Here is a 17107-nt window from a genome sequence, read left to right on the forward strand (position 1 = left end):
TGTAATGGTATGCGTTGTAATGGCATAATGCGATGTAATGGAATGCGTTGTAAATGTAGTTTCTAAAAATGCGTTGTGATGGCATGCGATGTAAAATCATGTGTTGTAATGGATGTTGCGATGTAAAAACTGCGTTGTAAAGGCATGCGTTTTAAATGTTTGCGTTGTAACTTCATACATTCGTAAGAAATGTACCCTAGCCTCACATACAACCGTACAGTTAGCTCTTCTCACCTCCTCTTTGACTACTTTGCTGCTCTTACTTTCAGTTCATACAAGTGTCTACACTGACCATCATCAGTGCTACACTGCAACTCTGCTTCCCAGGAGGAGTGCTCTAGGACAACACTTAGCGCTCAGCGTTTTAGCTCAAACTATGCGGTGCACCATTCCTTGTCTCTGCCCCCTAATTTTCTAAATTGTTTGCACCATTCGTGTCCACATGGGTACAAAACATACCTACAACAGTTCGACGTGTTTATGTTCCCCAGGGTGAAGGAAATTCTTCTTCCACCAATAAGAATTTGTCTTTCAAGATTGTCTTCTCTACTTGCTGTTGACTTGCACACTATAGGCATTGTCTCGCTTGTGCATTGCATCATTCGGCAGCACTCCGTATCCCTGAGTTGTTGTGCAGTTTAATTTAAACCCTTTGCTGTTTCACATTCCTGTTAGTTTACATATTTGGCATCGGCTGAGGATTTATGTATGTGAAGCCTTTGTTGCATCTTTTGAGATGATGAAAGACAAAGTTAACAACCATTGAAATTCATAAATTGAACAGATCCACAAGCACAGAAACAGATGCTCAGCAGCTCCCCAGTGTCGATGGCCTGAATTCAGTTCTCTTTTCCCATCCACCTCTTAGAGTGTTAGCAGGAGATATATTTATTAAAAGAGAAAAGTTGAAAAAATAACCATAGAAAGCTGCAGAGTGAAGGAATTCAAGTTGGACAATAGTCCTGGTGAAATGTCATCAATGGAGATTAACGACCCGTGCAGTGTTTAAGCTACACCCGACGTGTTAAAAATGATGCAATTGTTAGAGCGCAGGAAACAGTTCTGTGTTGAATTGGGCTAGTGTTTTTTGTTCTACAAACCACATGAAATATATAGAACAAATAAATAATAGCTAAACTCGAATCCTAAGGGTAACATATTTGTGGCTGAGAGACATTTCTCCGGGCTTGTTTAGAGAGATGGTGCTGTTATTTGTTCATGGTGTGAGAACTGTTCAAGCCGAAAATTGCATTTCCCTTTGTAGGTGATCATGTTTTTACAGCGCCTTACAGAAGATAGTTTTATCTGTTTTTTGTTTAACTTTACAATTGTAATTGTTTGTTATTTGGAAGGCATTGCTGACACAATGGACAGACAACGAAAATACAGGACTGGGAAGACTTACTACACAAATACAGATGAAAGTAACACAATTGGAGGAACAAGGAGCGGATGACTGGAGTAGAATTGAGAGGATGAGAAAGAGAGGCAAGGAAAGAAAGAGGGTGGTTAAACACAATTCAATAAACAACGGAGAAGATTGCAAATAATTGCAAGAAGCAGTTAAAGGATATGCATTTGTGTGGAAGAGAAGAACTGTAGAGTAATGTTGGTGTAGGTTGAAAGGTCAGGTGAAGGTTGCACTGTCAAGCTAGACCTAAACATCAGTGAATGACTGCCCTCCTCCCATCTGTGCTGCTGCCAGAGAAAAAGAACATAAATGATCAAGTTATCTAAGCCATTTTAATAGCATTACAATGTCATGTGTGTGCCCCTGAAAGTTCAAGCTTAGTCAGCTGGTTATATAAACATAATGTTTACAGCTGTTTGGAGAGCAAACACTTCTTGGTGTGGAAGGACACAACTTCTGCCAAATCAAATCATATACTCTTGGTTCCCAACATGTGGACGGAGCCACAGTCTCTTTCTAGTGAGGCTCACATAATTGTTTGGCGAAAGTTACCCTATCAAGCCAGACCATAAAAAACACAACACAAAAAATAGCTCTAAACAAAAAAGGGAGAAGGCGACGCAGTATTACAAGAAAGTCAAAATTAAAACAAACTATGAAAAAGTACAGAAAGTGACCAATTGTTTCAAATAAAACACATCAAATGATCAGCAAAACTTACAGGTGGACACTTGAGACAAAGAACATATCTTAAATCTGAACACCACCATCCATCAAGCATGTGCTAAAATCTGTGTATGAATAACCCAAGTACTAAATAGCAATAAGACAAAAAGTATAAAATGTACCCCCTAGCTGAATGGCAATCATTAAAGATACACTGAAGAAAATGGCCCCGTATAAGGCCCCAGAGAAGCTTAGTCTTGATATCTACCTCAATACTAGGTCCAACAAATGCTCTATTGTGCATTTTCCTTGCCTTGCAGGATAATATCTGTAAATTCATCACATTATCATCAAAAACAAAATGTTATCAGTAAATCCAGCTTTAAAAGATCTGTGATTATAGAACACATGCACTTAGTATTTTTAAAAATTGAACCATGATGCTCATGCCAGTGATGAAAATTTAGGCTATCCTTAAATAAAAAGTCAATTCCCTGCATGAATGCAACCTAACCAAGTCAGCAGATGCCTCCATAGAGAACATCCTATCAATGTACTGTTTTGCGCCGGCTCAGTCAGAAATTCATACTTTAGTAGTCAGATTTGGTACACAATCACCTATAAGGGTAATAGAAGCGAATGAAGGGGAGGTGTGGCCAGTGACGCAAGATGCAGATGCAACTTGTTATCACTTTCACTCCCAGTGCCTTTAATCCTGCACAATCCTGACTCACAACACACCCATTTCAGACCCGGGCTGCCCAAGCTGCTGAAGGTACATGCCGGCTCCCTCTGACGAGACCCTTGGATACAGATGAAGTCTGGGGGAATGAAGAAGCTCCGATTCCCACCGGTTGTGAGGTGAGACCTAGACCAGTGGGACACGGTCGGAGTGCGGCCTCACTTAGGGGCATATTATTAAGAAACAGCGTTAAAATTATCGCCGCTTTAGCGGCAGAAAACTGCCACTAAAGCGGTGATAATGGGCTTGATAATATGCCCTTGAGAATTTCCATAGAAGCCCATGTTCTGGTGTCAACATAGGCTTCTATTGGAATTCTCTCTGGCATATTATCAATCCCATTATCGTCGCTTTAGCGGCAGTTTTCTGCCGCTAAAGCGGCGATAATTTTAACAACATGCTTGATAATATGCCCCTTAGTAGGTTGTTGGCGGTGCAGATACTCTTGTTTGCCAGCGCCTCCTCCCTTGACAAGTGGATGCTCCTGAGACTGGCCAGTGCGCTGAGAGACACCACCGGTGTGGTCGCCATTTGCCAGGCTCGTGTCTGTCAGTCCTGAGCTTAGTGATCGCCTTGCTGCAGAGACCTGGGCCACTGGAAGAGGGCCTATTCATCTGCCACCTCCTACTAGGTGCTTGCAATGCCAGTCCAAGAGAGACAGAAAGCCTTGCTGGTGACAATACGGGTGGGGCACCAGTGAAGTTGACGCCTGCCAGATTGCGCGGAAGCGCCATACAAGTGAGTGATAATTGGTGCCTAATACAGCCATCCAAGGACCTTTTGAAGCAGTCAGATGCGTTTGCCATAGAGAACATTACTGGCTATCATTATCATTCCCTATCTCAAATGGCCCAAGCTTGCAGCAGACACCCTTTGGCCCTTCCCTGAGCCATTGCTTCAGATGCGCATGTGCTGAGATATCCTGCCTGGCATTCGTGGGACCCAACCCCATCCCCAAGACACATTCTCCCTGCCTGACAACCTAGATAAAACCTAGGCTGCTTTTTTTTTTATCTGTTGAGCTGATACTAGAGTTGGGGCAATTCCGCCCTTAGGGTAGCTAAAATGGAAGCTGGTTCCCGTCCTTCATCACTGATGGCTGATCAGACTTGTAAGGACTTGTAGAAGGACTTGCCTCAGTTGTCATGACACCAAGGCCCCTTGAGGTGCTCAGACTGCTCATGCTGTTCCTGAGGGGACGACAGGCGGGTCTGACATTCTTCTGTATCCTGGCTGCTGTGGTAATGGTCTGTCAATGTTTAGGGCAATGGGTGCTGCCCCCTGGCATTCATCATGGCAAAGGATAATCCTCCCCCTAAGCAGGTGAAATTTGATAAGTTAACCAAAATCCTTCCGCAGGAGACGGGCCCTCAGACTGGAACAGCCTGGAGCTACAGGGCGAAAAGGCCCTCACTGACGATGCCTGCTCGAGCACTTATGTCATACTGCAGGCCCTGGAAACTAAAGCCTGCGAAGTGCGTTTGAATGTGGCTCTCTTTCAGTAAGACCTGTGCAATAAAACCAGCCATATTACTGAACAGAGAGACCATATTAATCCTGGAAAGCTCTTGAAGACGGTGAATTAGACAGTCCGTAAACTTCATAAACGGTGGGTGATCTGGTGGCCAGGATCATAGACACAGAGGGCCACTGTTGCTGTAACAACCTTTGTCTGGTGGGTCACCTCAAGGGAGTGGAAGGCTCTCACCCAGAGCAATTCCTCCTTACCTGGATCTGCACATTTGTGTTGGCATAGAAACTCTCCACTTGCTTCCTCATTGAGCGAGCATACAGGGGGCTGGCCTGGAGCCCTCTGCCAGGGGCTCCCTCCTCACTACATGATAGCCCGTGTCCTGAACTAACCTGATAGAGACTTCATCCGGTGGGTGGATTGGAATTGGGGAGAGGTCACCAATGAGTCCCACAAAATCCTAATCTTTCCTAAATACACTAGGCTAGTTCAGCAACAACAGAAATATTTTGAACAGGTAAAACAGAGGCTATGATCAATGGACCTAAACTACGTGCTTCTGTACCCGGCTAAGCTGCAAATTTTCTTCTGGGGAGAGGCCCTGTTCATTGACCTTCCTGACCATGCTTGTCAGTGGGTGGAGGAGAGGCCCCTGTCCACTCAGGGAGTCAATTACCGAAAAGACATGAATGAAAAGAGGGTTGAAGGTACAGCTGGAGTGTGGAGGCCCCACCCGGAGGCAGTGGAGATGCTCCCACTGCAGGCATAAATCAATGATGAAAGGGTGTGACCCATTGAGCCATGGCAGGGCCTGAGACTGTGACTCAAGGGACACGGATGATGAGCGCCGCTTGGTCTCCTTGGACCCACACTCAACGAGGAAGCCTCAGGTTGAGCACACTTGAAGCTACAGAGGCACAAGCTAAATACCAATAGGCAATGTTTCTTTTACACTATTTTTTTCTTCTTTTTTTTCTATGGAAGTCTGAAGGGATTTACATAAGTTACTATGAGCTCTTGTTCTCAGTTAGGGTGACACATTCTTCCCGGTGGGAAGTGTAGGGTGGGGAGTATTTGGGAGGAAAATATTAAAGTTTCATTTGTTCTCCTTGTTTTAAAGTTAGCATTGGCACACAGCAATTGTATGCACAAAATACCACACTTTAAGAATCTCATCACAATAATTAAGGACAGACACGCACAGACTGATTAAAATAATGACCGGGAATGGTAATAGTCTCCCAAGCAGGATTAAACGAGGATCATGCAATATGCTAAAATACATGCCCCGATGTCCACTTACTGCAAAAGAATCACTGCCTGGACTCTAGATGCCCCTTTTTGGGGCGATATGGGTACACTAGAGTATTCCACTGAGGCTTCACTAGAGGCTCCAGAGGAGTGGCAATACTGCTCCACAATTCCTTCCCGTTGGTTGTGTCAAAGACTCACATAGACAGGCAAGGCTGTTTTTTTGGTGGTGGAAGAGATTTTGGAAGCGACCCCTTGGGTACCATGTGGTGTCTATGGGGCATATGTATCAAACGATTTTGTATTCGCAAATGCTGCGAATCGCAAACAAACAGCGTTTGCGAATACAAAATCGCAAAAGGAGATGTATGAGGCATTTCAGCCTCGCAATCTTAAGGAATCGCTAAATTCGCGATTTCTTAAGTTTGCGTAAACATTTAAGAAATCGCAAATTGCGATTTCTTAAATGCAATGTAACACGCACCCAAGTTGTGCGATTTCTCCTTAAGAAATCGCAAATTACCACCAACTTCAAGTTGGTGGTAAATTGCGATTTCTTTGAAATATACACTTTTTTGCATATTTCAAAGTGCCATATGGTGCACATACATGCCCTTAGGGCATGTATGTACGCCATATGTGCACACATGCTGATTTCAGGGGTGCATCAGGGTGTCATCATGACACCCTTGCACCTTTGAAAATATTCTCAATTTGCGATTAGCAAATAGCGATTCGCAAATTGAGAAGGACTTCCCATTCATTGCTATGGGCCTCCTGGTCCATAGGAATGAATGGGAAGGTATTCCTTAATTGCGATTTCGCAATTTGCTAATCGCAATTAAGGAATTTTAAGAAATCGCAAAATTTGTGCGATTTTTTAAATACATCCCGTTTTGCAATTCTCAAATAGCGATTCTCAAAAAATCGCTATTTGAAAATCGCAAATGGAGATGTTGATACATATGCCCCTATGTCCCTTCCTCCTTGATTGGGGCCGTTTTGCAGGCCCTCTCTGACAACTTGCTCTGAGCCACGAACGGCAGATTCATTATAGATGGGAACTTCAGCACTTTGCTAGATAGAGCACTAGTTACCACCTCGACTGCTACAGATGTTGGCCCCGGGCTTTGGGCAAATGTATGGCATCTATGGGGCTCACCCACATGAGACCACTTTTTACACATTATCGGCATTGCACAACTGTAGGGCCAGATTTGACTATTTCTAGTAGCCAATAGACATTATAGATACAGTAGCCGGAACCAAATTCTTCCAAGTGATCTCTCCGATCATGGGCTGGTTGAACTACTTCTCCACTGCTACCATTGTAGCCCATGTGGCGTTTAAATGCCTGATGGCTTCAAGATGATTGATTTGTTGACCTTCCATGAGAAGTAATTTGGTACTACTTTAAAATAAATGCACCCTCTGTGTCCTCTCGTGTAAGCCTATGGAAAGTCTGTGGTTGAGGGTAAGGCCTTCTCTATCGTGAGCAGCAAAGCGAGAGATAGGGTGCGTAAGATCATAGAATTAGAAACTCAACTTTGAGCCCGAGAGAATACGTACAACACCAGACTGACTGAAGAAGGGAGGAGGCGGCTTGAAGATTTGGGTGAGACTCTAAAGCAGAAACTATTAGATTCTGCCAAATAGCCTGGTCTATGTCCCAGTATAACATTTATGAACAAGGCAATAAGGCAATTAAGCTGCTTCACTGGCTCTCACGAAAAGAATTAGGAACCAGGATAGTTCCTGCAATTCATGCAACTGATGGTTGTTTGGTTATCGAGTCAGTTGGTATTGCAGCAGAAATGCAAATTATTATTGAAAGCCCTATAGGGATAGGACCCTTCCTCCCATGGCACTACTACATCCCATCACTAGAGACTTGGCAATGAAATCCCTTTCAGAGTCTGACCAAGATTACTAAAACAGCCCGCTGGCCATGGAAGAAATCCAGGTAGCTATAGTAGCCCACCCCCAGGCAAGACTCCAGGCCTCAGTGGCTTCCCTATTGAGTTTTAAAAAAAATTCTCCTCACTCCTTATGCTACATCTACAAAACATCTTTCAGGAGATAGAGCTCACAGGCTCCCTCCCAGATGACCTCCGATGCGCAACTATCACTACCATTTGCAACCCATCAATCCTCCTGATAAGTGCTACTTGTACAGACCCATGTCTTTACCTAATTTTGAGATTAAACTTTTAGCCAAGGTCCTAGCTACTAGGTTGGCCAAAGTGGTCAGGACATTGGTCCCCGAGGATCAAAGTGGGTTGATGCCCGGAAGTACGAGACACTGTTTACGCCATCTACAAGTGGAGATGTCCTAAATAGTGGGTTCAGATGCATTGATGCCTTACTTGTAGTGGATTATGGAAAAAGCTTTTGGCACAGTGCACTGGACCTTCCTGCTCCAAGTCCTGCAGAAGATTAATAATTGTCCTAGGTTTGTGGCTCATGTGGCAGCCCTGTATAACGCCATGTGGGCACAGATGAATTCCCTTCCTTTCCAATCATGCGTGGTATGAGCCAGGGCTCTCCCCTCTCTCTTCTCCTCTTCACACTAACGATAGTGTCATTGGTGGAATGGGTTAGGGGTGAAGTGCAATTAGCAGGATTTCTTCGGCCAAATGGATTGAGAGATAGGGTATCTTTCTGCGTGGACGATATGCTGCTATTTTTTTTAAAGAGTTTTATATAGCGCGAACTAGACCTGAGACATCGGGTATCAGAGTGTTTTACATGAGCACCAGTTTCGTTACAGATGGACACAATCATTTTTTTATGTTAGGCACGGGGAGATTAAGTGATTTGCCCAGAATCACAGGATGTTGAGCGTCATTGCCGAGACTCCAACCTGGGTCCCCAGCTTCAAGGTCAACCGCTCTAGCCGTAAGGCTACATTCTCTCCCTATATGTTCAGCACCCTCAAACTTCACTGCCATGACAGATACAGATACTGATGTCTATGATGAAGCATCCAGACTAACAGTTAATTAGTGAAAATCAACATATGTGCACCTTATGGCTGCTCCTCCCTCATAGTCCAAATCCAACCACCTCCTGGTGACTGAAGGCCTGCTTCAATATCTGGGCTTGTAAATAAATAGGGATCAACAAAGAGCATGGGCATTCTCTGGATTCTACGACATACCCAAGAGAACTTTGATACCTGTGCCTCCCTGCCCCTTAACCTGATTGGTAGAGGGCCACTCTATAAAATTAGTGTACTCCAATCGTCCTTAATGTCCTACAGAATTATCTGTATATACTGCCACCCACCTTCTTTCCAGGCCTACAGTCACTGGCCTCCAAGTTCCTCTGTGCAAGCAAGCTCCCTAGAATTTCATATGTCAAATGAACTTTATAGGTATAAGAGGTAGACTTAGGTTACTGGGCTATACAACTCTATTTGTGGGTGGCACAAATCATACTGGTTAAAAACTGGATGTCGGAATTGGAAAAACTTTACAAACTAAGGACATTGAGTCTATTATATGGTGACCAAACCCCCAGTTTGCTGCCACAAGACACACAGCTTCCACTTTTGTGTTGGGGGCAGCTCTAACCCATATAAGTGGCTTGGTAAGCTTACTGCCCAGACCCATCTGTGGGCTGGAAGTAGATTAATATGCTGCACAGTTGCCTGGGTTCCACCCACAGTATCTAATTTGTATCTCCAGATTGGGGGGGGGGGGAGCATGAGCATATTTAATACTTTGCCCAGCTTGTTGAGGAATTCGACCTACATAAATATCAGTATTTCCGGTATCTCTAAATCTGACATGCACTGACTACAGACTGTAGTGAATTGATGGCAGTTCTATACTATAATCCTCTTGTGGCTCAACCCATACTGGGTCCTCTGGGCTGTGGGGCCATTTCGAGACTTTACAGAGTCCTCTTCCTCTATATTCCAGACCCATTACAAACCGTATGAGCCACCCGGGTGTGGGATGAGGGAGAGCAAGATTATGACGAGTGGCAGGTGGCCAAGATGGCAGCCCGGATGTTGACCATCCCTTCTAATTTAAGATTGATCTAGATTCTGTTTTTCCACAGGATTTACTACAGTCCCAAACAACTCTGGAGAATGGGCAGAGCCCCTGCTGTGACATGTAGATCCTGTAACAGTCCAGAAGCGACTTCTTACCACATGACCCGGGCATTATCAAATACTGGCAAACTATACATTACACCTTAGCAAGTATGCTCCAAGTGCCTAGTGCTCTGGACCCCAAGGGGGCTCTACTGGGGATCTTGGAGGGTTGGATTGATTCAGGAAGTCCGAGGACATTTGAGGGTATTGGCTTTATAGTGGACAACAGAGACATTGCCCAATATTGGCTAAACACTGAAACCCCACCGCTACAAGTCTGGATCAGAGGCATGAACTATTGTAGTGCAGCTGTTAAGGAGATCTATAAGTGGAGAGGGTGTTCAAGCAAACATCAGAAGACATGGAGTCCAATGATCCCTGATCAGGCGATTACTGATGATTGATCGAGAGGCCATGTCTCCTTACTATCTGTTTCTGTTTGTAAGTGTCTTTACAGTGTTATCTGTGCCAACCTTGAGAACATGCCGCAGTACAATAGGACTTTTTGCTGTGCCCTGTGTCAGTGTTTGGTTGTATGTTGGTTTTATGTTTTGTACCAAATCAATAAACATAATTATAATAAAAATGAAATGAATGATCCCCAGTGCTGAAGAACCACATTGCAACAAAGACAATAGTGCCAACATCAGAGATTCCTCCTGCCAGTGGCGTAACGGAACATAATGGGCCCCTCTGCAAAGTAAAGGTGGGGGGCCCTCACAATCCGGACCCAGTCTGGAGCTCTTAGGCCAGGGGACCCCCACCCGTGCACAGTGCTGGAGGGGCCCCTGGAGCTCAGGGCCCCACCGCACCGCAGGGGCTGTGGATGCTATTGTTACGCCACTGTCATCTGCTTTTCTGCATCAATAACACCACCACCCCCTGCTCAATCTATAATAGTAATAATAAAGAAATGCATACTCAAAAGTGATTTCCACACCACAGGCACTAGTTCTGAGCAATGCTGACTATAATAACACTTTTCTAATTGATCTGAAGTAATCCACATGCACTGCAGTCTATTTCTCAAGCCACAATGATCATATCAACAAAATTGTATTGGTCATGAACCCGCTCACACTCAAATGTGGTTATTCTCCCAAACAGCTAATTTACTCTACAATATCTAAACTCTGGCACCTACTGCACAATTAGAGCATTTTTCAGCACACGCTCTACTCTTAACATCCCTTCCCCAGCCCCATTCCCAAAAAACAAACATTTCTGTGTACCCCTATTTTGTAACTTTCCTCCATTGACTAGGCTCCTACCACTTGGCCTGAGGCACTCCAGGAGAGAACTGATGACTCACCTCTATTGGAAATACATGGCCAACAAAGGTGTTAGAGCCGTGCCAAACATAAGTTATAGGCTTACCGAGGACCTATATGGGCGGCAGAGGGAGAAGCATCATAAGACACCACGCTCTGTGTGGAGCTGAGCACCCACACGGCAAGAACCATGCTGGAGTCTTAATGCCTCCAGCCTCCCCCGAGGGGCATCCTGGAAGCTTTGCCATGCTCAAGAACAGGGTAACATCTGGATTGTTGAATGCCACACTGAAAGACAGATGTCAAACTTGGGCTTTTCTTTGCTTCCCGAGAGAGTGCCATGATTTTCAGCATGAAGTGTGTGGTCAAGCATGAATAAAGACACTCTTCAAGATGGTGGTCAGTCAATAGGATGTGGTCTGGGAATCCCAATCCAAGATGAAGTACGGTCCTTTTTCTCTGATGTTAGTTCTTTTTCAACCATATATAGCTAGGCAGACCTTACAACGGAAGACTCGCAACACATCTGTTCCCTATTTTTCGTTCTGTTCTTCGTCCCTTTTTTCCTTATTTAGTCCCAAATTTGTGTATTCTTGCAGATGGAGCGTATATTGGCTATTTTATGTGTGGTTTTTACCTGCCTCTTTTCTGCTTCATGTTCCTTTAGGAGGAATTGGTCGCTAGCTGTTCTCATTATTTAGTCTCTGCATCTTCATTCAAGACACTTAAGAGATTTTTCCTCCACTTTGAGGCTGTGTTAAAGAGACACTTGTAGGGTGGCACTGTAACTATTAAAGGTAGTCACACTCTAGTCGAGCAATCTAGGAGACTCTGCTGACAGTTCCCGCGTCCAGTCCTTGACAAAAGGCTAGTTAACTACAAATCTGGTTTGTTGGCCAAGTTTCCCAAAACAACAGTGACCATAGAATTCAGCAATGCTCCATTTCCCATAATGGGACAGCGACTCGTTCAAACGTAAAGACCAATTCACCCAATCAAAAGTAGAGCCAGTACTGTAACAATCAATATGATTCAGAGTCCTCATGGAGTCCAAGTAGGAAAGGAAAGAGAAATTGTAGAGGCAATACAATAAAAGCTTATACAGAACTTTCCATATTGGGAAGGAAATATTTCTTTAAATTCACCATAATCATTTCCCCACTTTAGGAGAATCGCCCCAAACTATCAAGCTCGGAACACATGTGCAAAATCTGTCCCTGCGGATGCCCCCAACCCAACCATAGCCAAGCTCCACGTAGAGCAGGTTGATTCCTTTGCTGCAGGGAGATTTTCTGGATAGGTACTGGCTGCTTTGGACAGTGAAAAGAGGCATTGATTTTCCTTGTTCTTCACACTGTACTTGAATGGGATGCTGTGTGGTCCTGCAGTGCTACTGGCAGACAGTTTACTTTTGACTTGCATCAGAGCCCTTTTCTGTTTTGCGTTGATGAAACTCCAGTCAGGAAGACACAGGAGAAGGAAGGGACACAGGAGTAGGAAGCTATAATCCATTAACAAAGTTTTTGATGAATCCCTCATCTCTGCTCTGCGTAGGACAACCAAAGCGATACTACCTAGGGGGGCATTCTTGGTCGTATCTCGTGAGGGAGGTATACAGGCTGTCGGTAACTAGAACAGATCAAACACCCTCTGAGGCTCCACTAAGTCACCCGGAACATTCTCCATCTGTCCTGCCCAGACAGGCACAGGAGGTTATGAAGCCTAATAGCAAGCTGTTGATGCGAGCTTTAGGAGGGAAATTATAGTACAGGCTTTAATGAAGGCTATTCTTCTAATAGCCCACTGGACTATGTCCTTAGACATTTCAGCCATCATCAGTTGAGATGGATCCTGAGCGCTGTGCACACAGTCAGTCTGGGCGTGGGATGCAGGTGAGTTTGATGCATGGCTGTTGTTGGAGGAGCCCTCTCGATTTCACTACCATCGGGAGCATCAGACTGTCCTCCAGATACCATCTGACTTGCACAGCTCGGTGGCATCGCCGCAAGGATTAGCAGCCAGAAGCTTGGGTCAGCAGTGGTGGCCTTGGGATCATGTGCGTCTTGGGATCTGGTCAGCTTCGCACCCCAGCCTACTCTGCTTAGTTCCCTTTTGCGTACATTGTATCTAAACTTGAAATCCTATTAATTTTATGTCAAGAAGGTGCACTTGCCAGTGTACAATGTTTGTGCAAAGGTGTAAAATATGATTTATTTAATGGCAAAAGCTTTCTAAGAAAGGTTGCTAACCAACCTAGATTTACAATGTTCATAATGAATTTAGTTACATTTATATGATGTATGCCCTACTACAAATAGAAGATCTTTCAACACATATTAATAAGATATAAATGCATGAGACCCACAACCCATTTATAAACACTTGTGTAGGAAATGGGCATGGTGCCAAGGCAAGAAGACTATCCCTCTGGTGAATGTTGAAAATGGGTCTATCAGGCCACTTACTCACTCTAATGTAACAGTGGGATCGGATATGGTCCAAGGCTTAGTTATAATGTCACAGAATCTCTACACACTCTAGCGCCTGACCTAGCCTTGTATTGAAACCTTAAACAAAACAATCAATACATAACAGCATGATATAAGAGACTGATATTGATAAAAGGATGGTAGATCAGTTAAAGGATGAAAGGAGGAGGGAGAGTTAAAGTCACTCTGTTAATGAAGCACAATTTTGATCGAGATGAGAAAAGTAAACTTAGCTGCTCCGACAGCTTTGAAGTGGTATGGTGGTGGACTGGCCATGACTCCTGCCCAGGTAACGAATGAGGGGAAAGGTGGGGATCAGATGCCAGAAGACCTCTGAATGATGCACCCTTCGCCTTAACGCAAAATACATGGCGCACGCTGGCAGATAGCACACTTTAGACTGTCTTTTACCATACCCACCCATCATATGTCGGATATCCCATAATCTGACAAATCTTTCGATTCCCAACATCACTCTGGACATTATTTATCATTCGCCTGTTTTGGACACTTGTATCACCTTCAATCATCCTCAGACAGCACCCACAACCCACACATCCTAATGTGCACACCACAGGATCAAAGCCATAAACTTGTCAAAAAACACTGGCAAACAGGACTGCCACCCACCACACTAGCACAAACCAAAGAAATGCTAGTATAAATCCTGCCTAAACAGACTACCCTCCACATGCTGCATCATAATTACCTACCTGGGACCACATTACACATGCGGCGCATTTTCCTTCATTGCGGCGAGCGCACCTTTAAAAAGGTGCGCCCCGCGCAATGAAGGGATATGCACCGCATTGTGGAGAATGTGCTACCCCCAGGACAGCCGTGAACTCGTGCTGCCCTGGGGGCAGCACATTCACATGAAATACGGAGCGGCTGCTTTAAAGCTGCTCCTTGTTTCACTGTGCAGGCAGCAACCCGCCTGCAATTTTAAGGAGAATAGAGATCCCCCTGCAGGCAGTGGTGCAGTCAATGAGTGCACCCGCTAGCAAGGGGAAGTCTGGGGGTCCATAGGATCCCCTGTACCCCCTGCAGAGGGCTGCTCTCAGGTGACGCACTGACAGTGCACCACCTTTTAGGTGGCGCACTGTCAGTGACCATCCTGAGCACTTCTTTGCCGCTGTCCCCACGTCGGTAACCACAGCGTGGGTGCAGAGGCAAAGGGATTCCACCATTTGCATGAGACACGCCCCCATGCAAATGAGGGAACGTCACCTTGAAAATATTGGTAATACAGAAGGGGCCGCACAAGCAGCTGCGGCTCCTTCTGTAACACCAAAGTGCCCCGGGGGCACCCAAAGCGGGCGCAAATGCCTGTTGCGCCCCCGGGGCACTTTATGTAATGTGGTCCCAGGACCGTGATGAGTAGAGCACACCAGACTCCAGCCTGGATATAAATAATTGACCTCCCAGCACAGGACAAATGCCAATATCCTTTGGCACACCCACCAAAACAGATAAAGCACAACAAAGATCTACAAATCTCAAAGGCAATTTACCTTCACAAAATCCACATATATCACAAATAAACTACATTTTAAACATACTCTGTACTAATCTCACAAAAAAATCAAGCACCAACAAATATCATACACAATCAATTGACATATTTCCTAGTTTTGCAGTTTAAGACTCATGTATAGAGGGTACTCCATGATTACATGAAAAGGCTTGTTGGTGTAGTGCAAATGTGAATACCATAAGATAAAGCAGCGAAACAATTTCCCTGCCTCGAACAGAGTGCAAGGTGTGCGGCTGACACTGTTTTAGAATATGTTATTGTCCAGAGCTTTTGCTAGGAGTTTGCATACCTCAATTCTTGGGTGAGAGCTCCTGGGAACGGTCTTCAGCACACTGTGCGTGTTGTACGGGTGCCTGTGGGCATTCTCATTACATTCTTTCTTATTACATACCAAGGACAGGGACATTGTCTGCTATAGAACAAATCACCAAAGCTCCAAAACAGACTGCTAGAAAGTACCCCATGATCTCAATGAGAAGATGATCTAGTCCATATAGATTGGTGTTTTGAGGTGAGCTTACCGTGGTGCTTTGCTTTCTTGGCCCAGACCGCGACATCGTCTTGTGCCCGCCCATCTGTAAACACAATTGCCACTTTGGGCACCTTTAATGCAGAGGCTCTTGCTCCTTCGGCTTCACTGAAGCTCCTGTAAAACATGTGCTTTAGGGCATGCCCCGTCATTGAACCTTTCCCCATGTACTGCATGTGGGACACAGCCTTCTTCATCTCCTGGGCTGAGCTGTGCTGCGCCAGGGTGAACTCAGTGCGCACCCGGGTGGAGTACTGCAGCAAGCCCACTCTTGCGGCTTTGGGGGAGATCTCCAAGGAATCCAGGATTCCATTCACAAATTGCTTCACTATTTCAAAATTGTCTTCTCCAAGGCTTTTGGAGCCATCAATGACAAACACAAGATCGATTGGTCCTTCAGTGCATCCTGCATAATGAAAAGAAAAGGATTACACAATGGAGCTCAGTGGGCAATCATGAAGCGTCCAAGTGATGGACATGGAATGTTGTAAACTATAAGAGAGGGCAGGGCCAACTTCTATACACATGCAATCTTTTTAATAAATATTTTGAATTAAAACGCAATCACAAAATTGCATACAATGAAACACTGTAAATCATGTGATTGTACAATGTCATGACAGATAGTTAATCTTGCAACTAAAAAGTACTATTTTCGATTGTGAGATAATATTTGTAGTTATGCTGTACTATAAATTCCAAATACATAAAAATTTTCACTAAAAAGAACACAAACAACGGGGTGAGGCTAAGGAAGGGAGAGCCGGTGACTAAATCCTCAAAGGATATCCTAGAAATTGAGATATGTTAATATACATACATAATAAACAAACTATTTTAAACAGAATCAGGTTTGATAATCGAACCGATTATATTCATGGAGGTTTTTGTTCTTTTACTTTTATGATAGTATAGGATAGAGATATTTGTAATGAAGACCAGCATTTGTTGACGTTTGGAATTCTATAGTCGAGTTTACTGATTTCCTTTCAAGTTGATGTATGTTCAAATAAACTATTTTGCCATTACAAAAGAGAAAAATTTCTATATTCTTTCCAAACCTTGTGTTAAAGTAGCTGAGCAACTGCTATCATAATATCAGAAGGTTTACTTATGTGTCTAGAAAAGGTGAGAATTGTAGCCACAACATAATTATTTTCCAAGAAAGTGGAATTATTGCCTTCAAAATAAATTAAATTTTATCTTAAATATGCGTTATGTTTAGAGCTTCAAGGATCTTATGCATATATGAACAAATCCCGTTTTTGCACTGGCAACAATTCTTGGCTAAGGTTGTGCTTAAATAAATATGCAGGTGGCAATGAGAATCGGTTACAGAAAAAATACAGCAACATGTTCTTATTCATCATCTTTTTTTTGATAAACAAATTTTTATTTTTGTATCGGCATCAAGATCAAAAAGGACATACATCAATTTGAGCAACTTGGCATCAACCAGACCTGTCACATAATCTTTAAGAATCTGCTGCATGAGCATTCTCTCCCAACCCCCCCCTTCCGTTCCCGCCCTACGTAAACCCCCCCCTAAACAAAGCCTCCAAGCCATTTCCCCCATATTTTACGAAACTTTTTGGGGCAACCCCGTGCAGCATACAGTGTCCGTTCCTGTGCAGC

General features: G+C 44.2%; 1 protein-coding gene across 2 annotated transcripts in view; it reads right to left on the minus strand.

The window, feature by feature from the left end:
* Nucleotides 1-17107, minus strand: part of MATN2 (matrilin 2) — a 476504-nt gene that overhangs the window by 43120 nt on the left and 416277 nt on the right. For both annotated transcript variants that reach the window (XM_085605205.1, XM_085605204.1), the window contains one exon: nt 15465-15878. In XM_085605205.1, the coding sequence (XP_085461331.1) occupies nt 15465-15878 (414 nt within the window). The remainder of the gene's footprint in view (nt 1-15464; nt 15879-17107) is intronic.

Source organism: Triturus cristatus, chromosome 5_1, assembly GCF_964204655.1.
Source record: "Triturus cristatus chromosome 5_1, aTriCri1.1, whole genome shotgun sequence".
In the NCBI taxonomy this organism is placed as follows: Eukaryota; Metazoa; Chordata; class Amphibia; order Caudata; family Salamandridae; genus Triturus; species Triturus cristatus.